The sequence below is a fragment of the Moschus berezovskii genome, chromosome 6 (genome assembly GCF_049115385.1).
Source record: "Moschus berezovskii isolate FMDL1 chromosome 6, NW_MosBer_1.0, whole genome shotgun sequence".
NCBI classification, from domain to species: domain Eukaryota; kingdom Metazoa; phylum Chordata; class Mammalia; order Artiodactyla; family Moschidae; genus Moschus; species Moschus berezovskii.
Window position 1 is genome coordinate 105,708,984 of NC_142465.1, and position 20,287 is coordinate 105,729,270.

Genomic DNA, 20,287 nt, shown 5'->3' on the forward strand with positions numbered 1-20,287 from the left:
ATACTGTGTGCATGTACATCTTCAAAACATGGTAAATCATAATTTGATAGAAGTAACACATAAAGAAAATAAGACTGTGACAAGAGCTTTGAAGAAACTAAACAAGCAGATGTCACAGAGAGCTGGGTATTGGCTGTTTTGGACAGAGGAGTCATATAGTATGGCTCAGTATAAGCTCAGAGCATTCTAAAGGAGATCAGTCCTGGGTGTTCATTGGAAGGACTGATACTAAAGCTGAAACTCCAATTCTTTGGCCACCTCATGAGAAGAGTTGACTCACTGGAAAAGACTCTGATGCTGGGAGGGATTGGGGGCAGGAGGAGAAGGGGATGACAGAGAATGAGATGGCTGGATGGCATCACCGACTCGATGGACATGAGTTTGAGTGAACTCCGGGAGTTGGTGATGGACAGGGAGGCCTGGCGTGCTGTGATTCATGGGGTCGTAAAGAGTCGGACACGACTGAGTCACTAAACTGAACTGAACTTAACTGAAGGGGAAAAAAACTTTTAGTTCTTTACTGGGGATCTAAAGAGAACATTCTAGCCCATCTTTGGAGAGACATCACATATACAACAGCTTGGGACATCACTGTAGCTAAGACAAGAAAAGCCTAAGAGCAGTCTTGGCATCCATGACAAAATTTGGAATGTGTGCAGTGAGGTCACTGAACCTATGTCCATGTGACCAAAGATGTGGCTGTTTTGAAGACAGGTAGGACTTGTTTTGAGGGGGCAGAGAAAGTGCAACTTAAAAAACAAATTTTTTTTTTTAATTTATTTTGCTGCATCGGGTCTTAGTTGTAGCATGTGGGCTCCAGCTATGGGGCACATGGGGTGTTAATTCCTCAACCAGGGATCGAACCCACATTCCCTGCATTGGAAAGAAAGCCTCAGAAAATGCGACTTTTGAAAGTAGATCTAAAAGGAGGAAAAAAGAGAAGAAGGTGCATGAAGCAGGTCACTCAAAGCTCAAGTGGGACCACACAACTAGTGCTAACTCTCCTTCTCCAGAGCAACAGAACCAAACTAGTCTTTCACCTGGGATGAGCTCCGAAAAGCCCCAGCCAGCGAACCCTCGAATGCATGGTCAAGGCCGGACCACCTCACCAACATTAGAGCTCGACAGTGGTGTCAGGGGGTGCGGACTAGTTTCATGGGTCTTAATTACTATTGTTTGCGAGTTGTACAGGTAAAAGATAAAAACATTCTCACTTTATAAAGTTTGTCCTACGGAAGAAAAAATAAAGGAAGTAAGGTGGTTATTAATTTAATCATTTTAATATTGATAGATATTTAAATAGTTTCTGATTTCTTCCTGAGGACTAGGTCTCTACACAGAATCTGTTTAGTGCCAAATAATGGGTATTATTACCAAATACATTAATATATGTATGTAGTGTTGACCATATCTAGATTAAACTAGTCCTCTGCTCAAATGGGTAGGTTTAAGGGAAGATCCAGATACACCATGTTTCTTGCTCAATTCCTCTAATCAACTCATGAGCTAATAGAAACAACTAGAATAAGAAATTTTAAATTCCATTTTTTTTTTTATTCAAGCATTGAATATTCTCTGATACAAGCAAGCACTATTTTAGGTGTTTGGGATACAAGGGTGGATTAGATACAGTCTTTGTCCTAAAAATAATACAAAAGGGAAATTTAAATAAACATCACAATCCATAGTCATCAACAGTACAGAATTACAATCTCCTCATCATTCCCTCCTGTATCTTTTCTTTCTCTTTGCTTTATTGACCTACAATAAGCAGTTGTTTTATTTCTAAGATTCTATTGACAATGCTGTGCCTTCTTTCCCTTTAATTTTATTTGTCATTATATCCTACTAATCCCTCCTCTCTCTCTAAACAACACCTTGCTTTCTCATCTATGCCCAACCCTACTAAGGATAAATATTGTTTTTCTTATTTTTCAGTCGTTTGTGTCAAAAATAATTGGGAGATCAATCCACATAAACTGCTTCTGTAAATTTTCCTCTATAATAATGCCTTACCAGACTGCCCACATTTCACATTGTGAAATTAATGTGCAAATCACATTCATAACAAGGAAAAGATAGTCACACATTGGTTTATTCAACCACACCTATGCATTTTCGAAAAAACTAAATTCAGTCGAGGCCAGTTCTTTATGGAAGGGTGAGGAGCTGACCAGAGAGCAGACCGTGCTCTCCCTCACTCACCGTCCACAACTTGTTTCAAGGTTTACATGCAAAGAGGAGCTGGTAGGATGAAAATGTATTGTCAGGGAGGAGTAGCACGTCAACCCACCAGCACACAGGAAAACCCTGTAGCACACTGGCAATAATACATAGTTGCACAGATTTCATCAGCTCAGCTCAGAATATAACAGTTTAAAAGTACATTTTTGGCGGAGATGATGGGGATAACTAAGCCAACATCCTTAGTCACTAGGGAGAGGGATACAGAAAACAATGCTTATCTATTTCACAAATTTGCCTACACTCTTTAAAGTGTTAAGGTAAGACCTAAGTTCTCTCAAAGAAAGTCCAGCAAGAAGCCATCAATCCCAAGGAGGTGGCATTAATCTCACATCTAACTTATGTGCTAGAAGGGCAGCACTCACTAAAGGTGTACTCACAAGAGGTCATCTCCCTCTTTTTAGGGGGCCACAGGACAGACTGAACATTCATCGACGTCTGACCTTCTTACAGATCCACGGAAAATCAACTTCACAGCTAGAGGCTTGGAGAATATCTTTGCTGATGGTACCACACTTCTGTACCAAGCTGTTTGAAGCAATTCTGTAAGGAACCAGAAAAATGAATCACTTAAGATGACGTGCAGTAAAGGAGTTTTCAGGTGTGAAAAAATAAAATTAAAAAAATGAGCAAATTCTTTCTCCCATTCAGACCTCACTTCTCTCAGCTCCCAAAACTCCAGAATAAAAATTACTCGTCATCCTCTTCAAACTGTCCTCTCTTTTCTTCTTGCGCTTATCAACTATTGATTTCCTTCCTGGTTTCCTTTTCCTTTCCTCTCCTCTCCATCCATTATCCTTGGTCTATTTCCCCAGACATATAATTTCTTTTCCCCTTTTCTTTTCTCTTCTCTCTCTGCACTCTTTTGAAGTCCCTTACCTTGAGACGTTTAAGGCTGATCCATCTTGCCACCTCCAGCCAGAACTGTTTCTCAGACCAATCCAGTAAAATTCCTGACTGAGGAGTGTTTGGAGCTGGATCTAAATGAGAGGTTGCAGAAGATGAATGAAGGTAGGAAAAAATGCAGAAAGTTTATAAAGAGACGCAGGGTCATGGTAACGCTGTTATTCCTTACACCCTATCTCATCACTGTTATTTATGAACTGAATGTTGGTGTCCCCTCCCTCCCTAGATTGCTGTGTTGAAGCTCTGATACCACAAAGTGATGGCACTTGGAAGTAGCCTTTGGGCAGTAATTAGGTTTAGATGAGGTCTTCAGGGTGGGCCCCACACTAAAAATGGGATTCAGTTCAGTTCAGTTGCTCAGTCACGTCCGACTCTTTGCTAGCCCATGAATCACAGCACGCCAGGCCTCTCTGTCCATCACCAACTCTCGGAGTTCACTCAAACTCATGTCCATCGAGTCGGTGATGCCTTCCAGCCATCTCATTCTCTGTCGTCCCCTTCTCCGCCCACCCCCAATCCCTCCCAGCATCAGAGTCTTTTCCAGTGAGTCAACTCGTCGCATGAGGTAGCCAAGTATTGGAGTTTCAGCTTTAGCATCAGTCCTTTCAATGAACACCCAGGATTGATCTCCTTTAGAATGGACTGGTTGGATCTCCTTGCAGTCCAAGGGACTCTCAAGAGTCTTCTCCAGCACCACAGTTCAAAAGCATCAATTCTTCAGCGATCAGCTTTCTTCACAGTCCAACTCTCACATCCATACATGACCACGGGAAAAACCATAGCCTTGACTAGACAGACCTTGGTTGGCAAAGTAATGTCTCTGCTTTTTAATATGCTATCTAGGTTGGTCATAACTTTCCTTCTAAGGAGTGTCTTTTAATTTCATGGCTGCAATCAGCATCCGCAGTGATTTTGGAGCCCAAAAAGACAAAGTCTGACACCGTTTCCACTGTTTCCCCATCTACTTCCCATGAAGTGATGGGACCAGATGCCATGATCTTTGTTTTCTGAATGTGAGCTTCAAGCCAACCTTTTCACTCTCCTCTCTCAGTGCTCTTAAAGATGGGAGAAGGCTTCCTGGGTGGCTTAGTGGTAAAGAATCCACCTGCCAATGCCATAAGACATAAGGGACGTGGGTTTGATCCCTGGATCAGGAAGATCCCCTGGAGGAGGGCATGGCAACCCACTCCAGAATTCTTGTCTGGAGAATCCCATGGGCAGAGGAGCCTGGAGGGCTACAGTCCATGGGTCTACAGAGTCAGACACGACTGAAGCAACTTAGCATGCAGTCTCTCAGCACCACATGAGAGGGCAGCTGGCTGCAAGCCAGGAAGAAGTTTCTCACCAGAAACCAAGTCTGCCAGCATCTTGATCTTGGACTTGGCCTCCAGAACTCTGAGACAGAAATGTCTGTGGCCGAAGCTCCCTCACCCTGTCTATGGTTTATAGCAGTCCAAGCAGACTGAAACAACACCTACTCCAAACAACTACTCTCTCTTTCAAACCTTCTTTCTAGTGACGTGTTGGTTGCAGAGTGCAGTCCTTCCTGAATTGAAGTTCATGCCTATAATTACATTCTTAGATCATGACAGATAAGACAAATACTACATCCCTACCTTCCACTGCAACTTCCTCCTTGATTAGATGGAGTACCAAATAGGTATTCAGATAAATACATATTCAGATAACTTTGAAAGAAAAAAAGCTAAATACTGCTGTGAACACACTCATATTTCACATCATCATTTAACACTTATTTTATTGTTAAACTTGCCACAGTGTATTTGGGGTTTTTTTCCCCCCCACTAAACTCCCATTCTCCAAATCCTGATCAATCTTGCATATGGCAAGAAAAAATAAACACAGTTCTTAAGGAAAAATCTGATGGTAAGGTTAAGTTGGTTATACTCTTCATATGTCCCAAGATACCCACTAGAACAGAAATAAGATTCTTTGCTCTGTTGAGCCTGACCAGCAAATGAAGGAGTTTATATCCTAATGGAATTGTCTCTAGAAATAAAATGAACTAAAATAAAGGTTAAATCCAAGAAGGTTAATTTTGTATAGGATTTGGTGCTACTGTAATAAATGTATTTAGCAACAAGTAAACTACCACCTTGGATATGGCCCTATATTCCCAGCAAGTCCTTCGTTGTGTACGCTTGTGGGGAGACAGAGTCTGAAGTGTAAAGGAAGGGTGGGATAAATGAAATGACATCCTAATTTCCAGATTAGCTGGAAACCTTTTGTGCATTTCTTAAATAATTCACTTAAAATGATTATTTAAATTAGGAAAAAAGTGAGTTTATCCTCATTCTTCCTATGGGATTATAAGAAAAACTGTCCATCTCTTTCTTCCTCGCATTGCAGTGGGAGGTTGACAGCTAATGAAACACAGAAATGAATAGACATCATTCATTAAAAAAATAAATAGATATAAACACAGACATCAATTAGAGTCTGAGGAGCTGGGATTCGATAATGCTCACAAACTCCAATCCTACACTTGATCACTACTCTCAAGATCCATATAGTTCTAAGTTACATGATTCTGCCAGTTTACTACTTCTCCCTGATTGAGGCTACAAGGGGCAAATGTTTACTGGATCACTTCCACTTGAAAATCAACATCCCACTTGAAAGAAGCTTTTAGAACCAGACTGCAATTATCGATAGGGTTCTATGGACTCATAAATGATGTGTGTGCGTTACTGTAGAAGCAGCATAAAAGCATAAACAAGAGTCTTTATTGCAACGGTGTGACCTCAGAAGGCTTATCTTGCAGAGAAGATGTGAACTAGAGCAATGAGGTGCTATGTCACTTTAGAACTAGTAATGTTTGGTTATACTTTAGAGAGAAAAAAGTACAAAACCTAAAAGCAAGATGAAGACAGAATGCAAACAAATGAAATCAGATACATTTTTTCTTTCCTTTTCATTTTCTTTTTAAGGTCGATATTTATGTCTTACACACACGCATGCTTTTGCAGGCAATATGTTAAAATTGTAATTAAAATACTGCTAAGGTATAGAACATACTCCTTACACTTCCAAAATGAACATGGTTTACAGGATATAGCTAAGATATTTCAGCCCATATGGAGATAAACTACTAAAGTACCAAAGCTACTAAATTGGACATATCTTTGATTGGCTAACTTAATTTCAGGGACTATATACTAAGTAACTAACCTCAAGGAAATAATTCATATAAATACGTTTGTAGCTGCTTAATAATTGGAAATCAGAATTTTTCTAGAAATATGAAAACAGTTAAGCAAAAATAGAATAATACAGAATTTTAAAAGATAAATATCTGTAATCATTTAACGTGTGGAAAAAGGAATGAAATAATGCTTTGTGACAAAAGCAAAAACATGAACATATGGTATCGAAAAAGCCTAGATATTTACATAGGGTAAATATGTAATTTTAAATAATAGGTATGTTATGTCTTCAAATAATATCATTTACATTTTTTTCTTCAATCTCCAGACACTTTTCCAGGTGAAGTACTTAAAACAATACATGTAGTTATTAATTAGAAAAAAAAAAAGTACAATACGAAGCACCCATAAAGTCTAAAATTACTTAGATCTATTGTTTTCAATTTAGAGTTATTTCAGTTGAAAATGTGTCTGGAAGGCTGAGTAAACACGCATTGAGCATATTACGTGAAAGTTTAACAAACATACTATTTAAAAATAACATTCTCCTATGTTTCCAGACTTTTCAAATATATCCTACAGAATGTAAGCATTGACTACTAGCATATAAAAACATGCAGATACATTAAGAGATTTATGGGAAACTTGACAGGGTACAAAATTACTAGAATTTCATATTGATAAGAATTTCCTCTGTAATTTTGTGTATGTGCACAAACTAAAAGTTAGTAAGCCTTGCTCTGTAAGCCAGAGCACTCTCCTTAGAAGACTGAAACGCTGGGGTCCCACCAGCTGGGATGGCAGGAGAACCTGCACTCCCACTTCACTAAGTCTCCCAGGACGCACCTGCCCACAGGCACCTGGCATGGTCTCAGCCCCTGTGATGCCCAGGAGGGAGGTCGGCTCCACCCAGGGAGCAACAAAGGAGGAGCCCAAGAGGTGAGGTTGTCGGCTCACCTGCTTCTGCAAAAGTGGAAATCAGAGTGGAAGCCAAAAACAGGTGGCAGGAAAGGATAAATCTTCAGACAAAAAAAACAAACACAAACAGAAGGGGGAAAAGGAGCACAGGGGAAACAGGCTAACAAAGAGACAAGATTTATCTGCAGAAAACAGAAACTAAGAGCTAGGAGAGCCCAGCCTCTGATGAAGCAGGAGAGAAAAGAAGCCAAATCTGATTCAAATCACACACCCAGCCTTAGGGGTCCCTGTCTCCCTTCTTGTACAATACAAGGCAATATGTCTATCAACTCTTTTTTAAATGCAAAATTATGAGTAGCTTTGGAAACATTTTTAAGAAGGAGGAAATTCAACCTTACTCCGTTTTTTAAGTGCTAACTGTTTTTCTTTAAGAGGTAAAATCATTTACTGGTTTTTTATTGGTTTTGTTTTGTTTTGTTTTTTTTAGTACAACCAGAAAATAGTGGGATATTGAATACAGAGGCTTTGATTGTCTTGGGTATCAGCTTAACATTGCATAGAGGGGGTAGATTTTACATCCTCCAATACAAAGCACACTAATTGGCAATTTGGAGTCAGTTGTGTGTTTAACATGTCTTGGACACTTTGAATTACTTTTATTCCCATGTTGGTTTTGGTGAAAATGTTTCCTAAAAAAAACCACGCCTTGATCTCCGCTCTCCCTGTCAGGATTTTGTGTACTCTGTAACATCTTTGTTCAAGTAGTCCAGTTTTTCTAGTAACTTTCTTCATCTGCTGTGAAAGATTAATGTCATATACACTACTAATGAATTTTCAAATTGTGAATCCGTGGGATATATGATAGAACAGTGTATGAACACTTGAAGGCATTCATACTTAACATACTGTTAAGAAAAGTTTGCCTCCAGATTTTAAACTGGAGAGTAACTGGGATAATTGTTCAGAAAAGAATCACAATTACACGTTCTTTTTAGATTTTTAGTACAAATGTTAAGAATTATACACAAATTTAAACTTCCGTATACCAGTCAATCCTAAAAGAAATCAACCCTGAATATTCATTGGAGAAACTGGTGCTGAAGCTGAAGCTCCAATACTTGGGCCACCTGATGCAAAGAGCTGAAAAGACCCTGATGCTGTTAAAGACTGAAGGCAGGAGAAGAGGATGACAGAGGATGAGATGGTTGGATGGCATCACTGACTCAATGGACATCAGTTTGAGCAAACTCTGGGAGATAGTAAAGGACAGGGAAGGTTGGCAGGCTACAGTCCATGGGGTCACAAAGTGTCAGACATGACTTATCAACTGAACAACACAACAAAATACTGATCCTCAAAACCATCAGTACAATTTCAATTATAAAAGAAAAAAATAGTAAAAGCACTGTCCATCAACAGGTGAATGGATAAACAAAATGTGGTCCTATCCATGTAACGGAATATTATTCAGCCTTTAAAAGGAATGAAATTCTGATACCTGCTACAGCACAGATGTACCTCGGAAACATGCTAAACAAAAGAAGCCAATGAAATAAAATAAGCCAGATACAAAAGGACACAAGAGGAAAATTCAGAGAGATAAAGATTAGACTAGTAGTCACCAGGGTCTGGGGGGTGGGGTTATGGGGAGTTACTGTTTAATGGGTGTGGAGTTTCTGTTTGGGGCGATATAAAAGGTTCTGGAAATGAACGGTGGTCACAGTTGCACAACAATGTGAATATACTTAATTCCACTTCCCTTGTGGCTCAGCTGGTAAAGAATCTGCCCACAATGTGGGAGACTTGGGTTTGATCCCTGGGTTGGGAAAATCCCCTGGAGAAGGGAAAGGCTACCCACTCCAGTATTCCGGCCTGGAGAATTCCATGGACTGTAAAATCCATGGGGTCACAAAGAGTTGGACACGACTGAGTGACTTGCAATTGCAGTATACACCTGAAAATTATCAAAATAGTAAATAGTATATTATTGATGCTTTACCACAACTTTTTAAGTTAAAAAAAAAAAGAAGTGAGAAGTATCCTAACCTACCTACCAAAGGTATGCTTTAGGGGAAGTTCGCAATGGTTGTTTTATCTGGTTTTGAAGAAAGGGTGACAAACACACACACATTACCAGACTACAAAGACCTCAAGTAAAACAATTCTCCTATCATCTACCATCTGCTTCCAGCCATTTAGTTCTATCTTCTAACATATCATTTCAGATTTCATCAAAAGGGAAAAACTCAATTCAACAAATCATAATTTACTTTGTGATACATATTTTACTGAAATTTCATACTCTGGGAGATAGAAAAGAAAAACAAGTTATTTCGACTCTGGGCTTTATTTCAAGTGTCAAGGGGAATTAAAGTGGAAAGAAGGAAAACTAAAATGAAGTAATTCCTCCTATGTTAAAAAAATTTTTCACATAGATTTTCTCACTTAATATTGTAATGATTCTGGAAAAAAACTTCTCCACTTGGTAAATGGGGAAATTGAGAGTCAAAGAGGTTAAGAAACTTGCTGAAGCTCACATAGCTAGTAAGAAATTTAGTGAAAAAAAACTCATGCCTGTCTGAAAGAAACGAAGCTCTTTTCATTACCTGAATCTACTTTACATTATGGGGGAAAGTGACCATGTTATCATAGTGTTTGTAGTCACAGAAGGAAACCTTCGATATGATGGCTTCCCTGGTGGCTAAGAGGGTAAAGCATCTGCCCATAGTGGGGGAGACCTGGATTCGATCCCCAGGTTGGGAATATCCCCTGGAGAAGGAAATGGCAACCCACTCCGGTACTCTTGCCTGGAAAATCCCATGGACAGAGAAGCCTGGTAGGCTATAGTCCATGGGATGGCAAAGAGTTGGACACGACTGAGTGACTTCACTTTCACTTTCAAACCCTAAATACAAGAAAAGCCAATACTGAAATTTCAGGGAGAAGACAGGGACAATCCCAAAGTCATAAACTCTAACAGGGATGATGGTTCAAGTTGAACGAGAGATTGTTAAAGCAACAAAGTCTGAAGATACAATCTCAAATTATGATAATGACAAAGAAAGATGTTATATTGCAAGGAACATCAGGATAGATGTAAAGAAACCAAAGTATTTTCACAGGGAACTCTTTAGTCAACATATATTTTAAAATAACACACCAACAAATATAAGAAGCAAAAGTTAACAATCAAAATAAACATATAGAGAAAAAAATAACAACAAAAATCAAGAATTTGAACATATCTAAAGATCTGATGATAAATTCAAAGAGCAAGAAAAGCAAAATAGAGTAGTTGCCACAAGGTAAACAGAACACTGAAGAAATAATGGAACAATTCAACTTCATTTTTTTTTATTTTCTCAAAAATAAAATAAATCTTGAAGTCCAAGACACAAAAAAGAGATTATAAGTGAACATCTCAGCATATAATTTTCATGTAAATAAATTTTTAAGGATAGTAAAAAAATAAAGTGAACACCTCACTATTTAAAACTATTTAAATCCCAGGAGCCATAAAATATACATCCCAGATTCAAATTCAAATAATATTTTAAACATGTACAGAAAAGAAAAGGAATCAGAAGACAAACAACTGGAAAAGTGATTTCATTTTTCAGCGTGCACAAGATGGATTGTAAAAGCTGTCAAACACAGTGTTTCTATAAGACTTTAAAAGGTGGATCAGTATGGAGTTTAAAATTTGGCTCTGAAAAGAAAGCTTGGCTCCGTCAGATTTGTTGCCTTGGACTTGCTCATTAACTCTTCTGAATTTTATTCACTCAATGAAATGGAGAGGTTGAATTCTACTTCGTAGAATATGCTGTGAAGATTAAGAATAATAAAATAGAATTGAATGCCTATCACATAGCAGGTGCTCAACACACGGTAGTTTCTATTTTTATTATTTTCGTTATAAGCTTTGCTAACTATACCTAAGAGGTACACTGTAGTTATATATCTTACTGAAAGATAACTATTTAACAGTGTAAGAGGGACACTTCTGATAGCCTTGGAGCCTCTAGCACAGAGCAAACTAATTCCCTAGCAGTATTCTCCATCCTGGAATGTCAGAAAACTTTGGTTTTCATAGATCTTTATCTCTTTTGGTTGCTGTTTAGACCTAAGTAGTGCTAGCCGTAAAGAATCTGCCTGCCAATGCAAGAGACCCAAGAGATCCAGGTCTGATCCCTGGGTTGGGAAGATCCCCTGGAGGAGGGCATGGCAACCCACTGCAGTATTCCTGCCCAAAGAATTCCATGTGTAGTGGAGCCTGGTGGGCTACAGTCCCTAGGGTCGCAAAGAGTAGGACAAGACTGAAGCAACTTGTCATGTGTGATACTAGGGAAAGCAAGCATTTATCTTAAAATAATATATAATATTGCCATGAGAGTAAAAGAATAACAACACTGGTACAACAAAGTCCGACTAGATATAAGTCAAGTTGGTTTTACAGGATCTTACACAAGCTGAGGGCAAGAAAAAGAATCAGGCTGGAGAACCAAGCAAAATTCCACAGGAAAGTCAGATATAAGACTTATCTGTAGTGGCTATGCAGTCTCTCAGGGATATTCTACTGAGAGCATAGAATATCCTTTCCAGGACTGATCTGAATCAAGGGTCCTTAAAAAGAAATAAACCAGTTTTGGAAATTCAGCCAGTCTAATTCTGTTTAGCTTACTCAACGGTAGATCAGGATTTACAGTAAGTAGAGAAAGAATGGAAAGATGAAATCCTTTAACACTCATCCATTCCTCCAGGGGACCTCAGAGAAACAGAACCACCCCCACCTCCCAGCTACCCTGGGCTGAAGCCGTCATTATCACACTGCAATCATGGTAGCTGCCTCTCTGCAATTCTCCGAGGCACTGTCTTATATTACGATTCACTACTCTGTTTATCAGTGTTTGCTCAACAGTAGTTCAAGCTGTCTGCTCACTTCTGCTATTGATTTCACTCAGCCTAAGAACTCAGATGCAGTTGCATCAGAATGAGAATAGGAGTTGCTGCAAAAAGGTCCAGTAAGCAAGGTTGTTATTACTAGGTGCCACAAAACCGTGATTCAATAGGTCTAAAGAATACACCCCAGTGCATTCTATCACCTAGATTATGAAAGCATAAAGGAAAAATAAGTCACATAAGTGGACTGATTTGAAGTTAGAGTTTATGCAGAATTTCAAAGGAATGAGTATTCTTTTGACAGACAACACAAATCCAGATGCTTCGTCTTCTCTTAAAATAGGAAGTTACAGACTTTATAGACCATGTGTTCTCTCCAACTGCTTTAGAGTAATTCATTGCCTCTCAGAATTTCCCCCAAGGATGTTTAATGTAGTTGAATTCTTAATAAACTCTTCCCTGTGAATCTACCCCAAAAAGAAGATGTAAAACAATATCAAAACACAAAACTCAGCATGAAATTAACACAAAAACCTAAGGAGGATTCTTTATTTTCTTTGCATATGTTATTTAAGTTGACAAGTTAGAATTTGATTGGTTTTAGTACCAGGTAACCTCAGGTAACTTCTTGTGTTACTTTGAGATGCTCCAGGATTCATAAAGAACTCGCTTCCTGACAGTTAGGTGGACAGGAAGGATCTGAGAGGCCAGTAGGAAGTAGAGCCCAGCAGCTCAACTCTGCAAGGAGTGTAAAATTACACACACACACACACACACACACACACACACACACTTTCCTTCCTTCTTTCTCAACTTTCTGGATCTACTTCTTCCTCATGCCCTCAGCACAACCCAAACTGTTTCCTAGCCTAGACCTTACTGAATTCTAATGAATGAAGGCAAAACATTATGAAGAAGGCATTAAGTCCCCAGGTTACCTGTCTTTCCCTCCATCCCAAGTTCCACCAACTCTTACTGGTGAAAGAGAGCTGGTGAAACTTGTAAAGTGAGTAAAGTGCCTCTTTACTGTTCGACTCATATATGTCTGGATCTAATGTTTTCTTTTATCAGATTTGTGAAAATGAAGTGAAAGTGAAAGTAGCTCAGTCGTGTCTGACTCTTTGAGATCCCATGGACTATACAGTCCTTGGAATTCTCCATGCTAGAATATTGGATTGGGTAGACTTTCCATTTTCCAGGGGATCTTCCCAACCCAGGGATCGAACCCAGGTCTCCTGCATTGCAGGCGGATTCTTTACCAGCTGAGTCACAAAAGATGCCCTGTATTTATGGTCTAATTCCTTCCCATAATACTCACCATCCTGCCAACTCCAACATACACACACACACATGCATACATACCAATTGGAGCACCTAGGTATATAACTGAGGGTTGTTGGGGGAGGGAAAGGAAAGAACATTCCTTTTGCTCCTCAAAGGAGGATACACGATACATTTGAACAGCATTCTCCAACAAAATCGCCTACATTTACTAAATGTTTGCATTTACCATTTCCTTCTTGTCTTTAAACATAAGCAGATGTGCATCTTCAGATAAGCAGAATTCCAGGCTAGAATTCCAGTTCATTTTGTCCACTGAAAAGTAATAACAGTGGTCACCATACCCCATCCAGAAGTCTGGGCAGTGAGGACAGCCGGCACAAGTAGAGAACTTGGAGTCTGGAAAAGAAGAGGACTTGGGTCACATCTTTATGGATCACTAGGTCTTGGCAATGAAATGGAGGATAAACTGTCTTCCCTACCCTCTACTTTTCAGATTAAGGTTTAGAGAAATGTACCACAATGCACAATCTCAAATTAAATACCTCACAATATCCAACTCTATTACTATTACTGAACATTCTGTTAAACAAGGATGTGAAGGGGCAGGGAAGGAAATGGATACGAGCTGGCTGAGGACTGGGAGGAGAGTCCCTTGCTTGTGCTAGACATCAGTATGCATATGTGGCATATACACAACAGGTAACATAACAGTGTATTTGCACGAATATGTCACTGTACTATTTATGTAGACTCAGGGCATACATTGTGTACCTGCATAATGCACATTGCTTAACTCAGGTAGAATCTTTCAGAATATGCAACCTCAGTCTGACACTCCATACTAGTGCAAAAGAAAAGGACAGAAACTAGAAAGAACAAACTTATCTAGAATGAAAGGCTGTTTGGGGTTTTTTTAAAAATCACAAATGCATTAAAAATTCACTGGAAGTTGGATAAAAGACATACTTCCTCAAAAAGAATTTATTCTAGATTTTTTTTAAAAAAAAATTTTCTGACAGAGAAGGATATCAGCTGCTAAAGCGAAAGTCACGTCATTCTCCTCAGTGAACTTTTTTATATACAGACACTTTCATTCCTTTAAAATGGTCGTGCTATAGATCTGTGAAAATGAAAGGGAACTGAATAAGCTTTCACGGTCATTTCAATGAAAATTCAAAATTCTATTGATTTTCTACTTCCACAGACATATTTACATAAACCCTCCATAAACACTATCTCACAATAGGCAAGTGTGAACCATTATATCGAGTGACCATACGTGTGGATACATAATTGCAGAGTAGATTGTATATCTATTCCAGATTTGAAGTTAAAAAGTGGGGAAAGTAGTCAACCTTTAGACAACCTTTCTGTAGAAAGGCCTGGCATGGAACAACATAGAGTTCTGGAGATTAAGCTATGAAGTCGACACCTTATAATTTGTGCTTTTTCCATACAACTGTGATGGTACCCAGCCTGAAGGAAAAATTCCTGACTTGCCTAGGAGTCTCCTTCTGTCAAAAATTGAACTTGGATCTGACGTAGAGGTCCTAAGACTGAACCTTTAGAACCCCAATTAGTAAAGTCTGTCTAACCTGTCATTTGGGGCTTCACTAGTGGCTCAGTAAAGAATCTACCAGAAATGCAGGAGACCTGGGTTCGATCCCTGGATTTGGAAGATTACCCTGGAGAAGGGAAATGTTATCCACTCTAGTATTCTTGCCTGGGAAATCCCATGGACAGACGAGCCTGGCAGGCTACAGCCCACAGGGTCTCAGAGAGAGTTAGACACAACTTAGCGACAAAACAACATCAATAGCCTGTCACTAACAATCATGCTCAGATAACAAAAACCTAAGTTAGAATTCTGGACTGTGAAACAAAAACCGAAGGCTCTCTGGATCATCATATGTAAGGACCTAGAACTAAATCTAGAAAAGTTCATTTTAGAAAACGGGAAAGCTCACTAAATGGGAAAAATTAGAATATGCTTAATTAAATTACAGAATATCTCATATGATAAGTTAAACACAATATTAAAATTAAAATTTGATTTTCATGCTAAATATGGAGGTAGGTAGGAAAATGTTTATGATGCAATATCAAACCAAAAAGCAATACACAAAATTATAAGCATATTGTGATCAGAACTACACCCAGCCTTATTGAAAAAAATAAAAAGTGAGGCGAGGAAGATTTTACAGGACTTAAATCCTGTTAATAAATACTTAGCACAAATGCATGTACTCAAAGGCAATGGCAAGCCACTCCAGTACTCTTGCCTAGAAAATCCCATGGATGGAGGAGCCTGGTGGGCTGCAGTCCGTGGGGTGGCTAAGGGTTGGACACGACTGAGCGACTTCACTTTCACTTTTCACTTTCACACATTGGAGAAGGAGATGGCAACCCACTCCAGTGTTCTTGCCTGGAGAATCCCAGGGATGGGGGAGCCTGGTGGGCTTCCGTCTATGGGGTCGCACAGAGTCGGACACGACTGAAGTGACTTAGCAGCAGCAGCAGCAAAAACTAGAAGACTATGCCTGGGAGATACTCTTGTGTATGTGGTGATTTATTTTGCTGGGACTATTTTTCAAGTTTTCTGTTATATTACTTTTATACGCAAATTTTGGTTTACGTTAGCACTTACCCCGGTACAGAATCCACTGCAATAGCAGCATACTCGCTAGAATGGTGGAGAGAATCCCCAAAGCTATTGCCACATGGTAAGAGCGAGGGAATCTTGAAGAAGAAGCTGCAAGAATAGAATCCAAAAAAAATCCTGAGTCAGAATAAAAGTCAAAGGAGAAAAGGTCAGGGAAGGATAGCTGGGATCTTGAAGCAATTTTGCCTGGTTGGAACTGAGATCCAGGCCTTAACGTATCCTTTCCTGGATTTGTCAGGGTCATGCTCTGAAGTTGAGGGTGGCCACCGTTAACTTATCAAGGAACACATTCTACTTATCCAGTGAAAGATACATTTTGTTTTGAAATTGTGGCTTACATAGTCTCATGCTTTAGTGGTGAGAATATAAATTGGAGCAACTTCTTTGGATGGCAGTTTGGCTGTGTCCCAAAATCACAAAGGCATTAATTTACCTTTTGACTCAGCAATTTCTCTTCAAGAAATTTTTCCTGCAGACATTCACACATGTATAAAATGTCATATTTTTCAGGCCACTCATGGCAACAATATTTGTAGGAGAAAAAGACTAAATTCAACCTATCAATAAAAAATGAGTCAAATACATTCTGATGTAGCCATAAGGTGAACATGCAATTTCTAACAAAAAAATAAAGACAAGCTTTTTTCACAGATATGGAGTGATTTTTCAAGGAGTATAGATACGGGAAACAGTTAATAAAACAGTTGTCGTGAAACAGTGTATGCTAATAGGCATTTCTGAAAATAGACACATGCATCTGATAAGGTTGCTTGCCTTGGGGAGGGGAAACAGGTCAATGGGGACAGAGATAGGAGGCTTTTTATTTTCTTCTGTACTTTTTGAATTTTGAACCATATGATGTATTATTTATTCAAAATTGAGATAAATAAAACTTAAATGAAAATAAAATAACTGACACCTCACAAGTGCTTTGGAACCTGTCATAACTGGAAGAGTGATCAGTTTAGGTTGATAATTTAAGGATAGGACATTACTTCATATTAACTATGTTGTATACAATGTATACCTAAGAAAGGTATTTTTTTCATTTGGAAAATAACAAATTTTTTACCCCAATTTTTTATTTTAAAATGCTAGTGATCTCATAGTCAGATAGTGTAGGATTGATAGTGTGAAAGGCAAAAATCTATAAAGTGAGGCATTTAAGTTCCAGTTTTGACTCCTTTATTTGATAACCTTTAATTTGGAAATTGAGAAAAGAATTCTGCTTATTTGGACCTCACTTCCAAAGTTAAATTTTAGATAAATGATACTGTAGATGTAGGTATCTATAACGTATTTTGAACTTCTTAAAGAAATTCATAGTGAAGATAGCTTAAAATGAGAGAGTTCTGTATTTTAACTATTTGGACTAATAAATCCAAAAGCATTTGATTTTTTAGTGACATAAAAAATACATTTGCACTATGGAAGAATATTTCATGAAATAAATGATGATTTTAGATATTACACTAAGTGTAAAAAAGTATCAAAGCATAATTGCATAAATTGTATATGTGCAACCACAATTCAATTAAAAAAATTAACTGAAATTTAATATTTTTAATGTACTTTATATTAAAAGACTTTTAGTGAAGTACTTGTAGTAAAGTCAGTACAAAAAAGCAAAGATATGTCAAAATAGTAATAGTGATGATCACCATGTTGCAAAATTATTAGTGATTTTATTTTGTTAAATCTGCTCTCATAGTTTCTCTAATTCCTGTAATGAGCATGTAATGCTTTTTGTATTTCGCCTAGAAAAGAAAATGGCAACACACTCCAGTATTCTTGCCTGGAGAATCCTATGGACAGAGGAGCCTGGAGGGCTACAGTCTGTGTGGTCGCAAGAGTCGGACACAACTTAGCAACTAAACCACCACCAATACTTTTCTAAAGAGATTTTTAACATTGTTTTAATGCTCCTAACCTATTTTCCCATTCCCAAGCAGAGCACCCCAGAAAGCTCGTGTAGGAATAAACATACTGGCAATAAATAAGAATGTGCAGTGTCCACTGGATACAAATAAAAAACCACTTGCCTGGTCATCAAAATAATTATAGTCAAGTTTCAACTTATCACAAATTGTGTTATCATGTACATAAACTCTAAAATGCACATTCTTTCTAACATTTCTATTCCTTAGAAATTAGCACAGACATACCCCAAAGAAGGAAAAATAAGTACAAATAAAATGTTAAATTCTCTATAATTTATAGTAATAGAAATAAATCTAAATGTCTAAGTATAGCGGAATGATTTAGGAAATTATAGCAGTGATTTCAAGGGACATTACTAAAACTTGTAATAGACTATGAGGCAAAAAAGAGAGAAAGCTTATGGAGCTACACTGAAGAACACACTTCATGGGAGTTTCCTCCCTAAGATATAAAATCAAATACTAATTTTGGCACTTAAACGGTTATCTGACTTCTCAGAAGGTGTTTTCTCGGGGTTCTATGTAAAAATGGTTTGTTTCATCTTCCAATTCCCAGAGTCACAGGGTCTGGTATCTGTAATGCTCTTAATACCTTCTTCCTACACTTTTCACCATTCTGATGCAATACTGGGAATGTGGGGAGGACCAAGTTATATGAATTAACTTCTTTTCTGACAAAATCTTAATATTACCCTGTGGCAAAATTATTGGTGTCCTTCTCTTCATTTCATAGCCAGAAAAACAGAGATGCCTAGAATTTGCACAGTCGGTCCACATTTGCCCCAAACATTCACAAAGAGATAAAGTTCTCCCAACAAAATCCTTAATTTAGTTCAGGAGCAATAAAGACAAACAAAATTGCCCCAGCTTTGTGTTTCATAGATAGGATAATAGAAGTGAAGGGTAAGAAAACAATTTACCTGAAACCTAAAATCAGATCCTCAACCACATACAAAATTTTCATATTCCAACTCTGGACTTCAAAATGAACCAAAAGCGTTTCTCCAAATGACCTTCTATTTTTCTGCATCCTCTACTCCAAATGTATTCTCCATCTTATTCATTCACCGAGCCTATGGTGACTATGAGCAGTTTTCCACACTCGATTGGTTAACTCACCTTTCTGCTGCCGTCGGTCGTCCTGATCTTGAGGTGCAGCAGGAGACTTTACTATGGAATAAGTAACACTGTCAGTCATCTTCGTCTAATGTCTTTCACATTCAGTTGAGAGAATAAAATTATACAAGCGTGAGGAGACAGGCGTAAGTGAGGAAACAGCCCAATCTCTAAACTGCTAGCAGGAAACTTGAAGGTTTTATTAAAAAAAAAAAAAAAAAAATGGTCCAGCATGACAAAAGCAGAAGTAATTTTTCAGGAAATGGTTCAAACTCTGGGGCTGCCTATAGAAATTAATATTCTAAACTCTGATTTTTTGATGTTTTATTTATTTAACCTCACCGTACTCTCTAGATGCTCATTAAGTACAAGTTAAATTGACTGCCCATCTCACCTAATTCTATTGACCAAGGAAATGTTGCCCTTAAATTTGGTAATTCAATTATGGAAACTGGAATAAAAATATGAGAGTGGTTCCTAACTATGAATTTATCTCAGATTTTATATTTGCTGGTTCCCTTCTAAGAAAACAGATGAAAAAATAAATAAAAAAAAAAAGGAAAACAGATGCATGCCAAATGGGACTGATCTCATTGTTCCTCTGAGCTTTGGGTAGTGGTATGTGATAGAGAAATGGAAGGTTGGTTTGCATGTGGCTGGAATCATCGGAGAAATGGGCTCTTGCCCAGATATATATTTTCTGAGTGTGTTATACCTCTGTGTTCCCCAAAACATTCTCCCAAATACGCTCTAATCTTTACCCTTCACAGGTAAGAAATTTCACTTAATTTTTTCTCCTTGTTCTCTTATTTTTATATGCTGAGACAACCACAAAGAGGAATAAATTAAGTAAATACGTAGTAAGGTCGCTCAGTCGTGTTCAACTCTTCGCGACCCCATGGACTGCAGCACGCCAGCCTTCCCTGTCCTTCACTCTCTCACAGAGTTTGCTTAAACTCATGTCCACTGAGTCAGTGATGCCATCCAACCATCTCATCCTGTCACCCCCTTCTCCTCCTGCCTTCAATCTTTCCCATAATCAGGGTCTTTTCCAAAGAGTCGGCTCTTGGCATCGGGTGGCCAAAGTATTGGAGCTTCAGCTTCAGCATCAGTCCTTCCAATGACTATTCAGTGTTGATTTCCTTTAGGAT

The 20,287-nt window shown here is 38.3% G+C and overlaps 1 protein-coding gene across 1 annotated transcript; it reads right to left on the bottom strand.

Annotated features, from left to right (window-relative positions):
* Positions 1–1,576: 1,576 nt before the first annotated feature.
* Positions 1,577–19,524, bottom strand: KLRG1 (killer cell lectin like receptor G1). Its single transcript, XM_055396344.2, has 5 exons — positions 19,140–19,524; positions 16,066–16,170; positions 13,645–13,814; positions 3,124–3,224; positions 1,577–2,787 (listed from the first exon to the last, which is right to left on the bottom strand). Exons 1-5 carry the CDS (start codon positions 19,216–19,218, stop codon positions 2,673–2,675), a joined length of 570 nt encoding a protein of 189 aa, XP_055252319.2. The 5' UTR covers positions 19,219–19,524; the 3' UTR covers positions 1,577–2,672.
* Positions 19,525–20,287: the final 763 nt, after the last annotated feature.

Bases quoted from the DNA above. Each gene is read 5' to 3' on its own strand.
- KLRG1 (XM_055396344.2), bottom strand. From the start codon at position 19,218: ATGACTGACAGTGTTACTTATTCCATAGTAAAGTCTCCTGCTGCACCT. The intron at 13,815-16,065 runs GTAAGTGCTAAC...CTTCTTTTCCAG, and splicing joins GCAGTGGATTCTGTACCGGG to ACTCCAAGTTCTCTACTTGT. The intron at 3,225-13,644 runs GTAAATGCAAAC...CCTCTCATTTAG, and splicing joins TTAAAGACAAGAAGGAAATG to ATCCAGCTCCAAACACTCCT.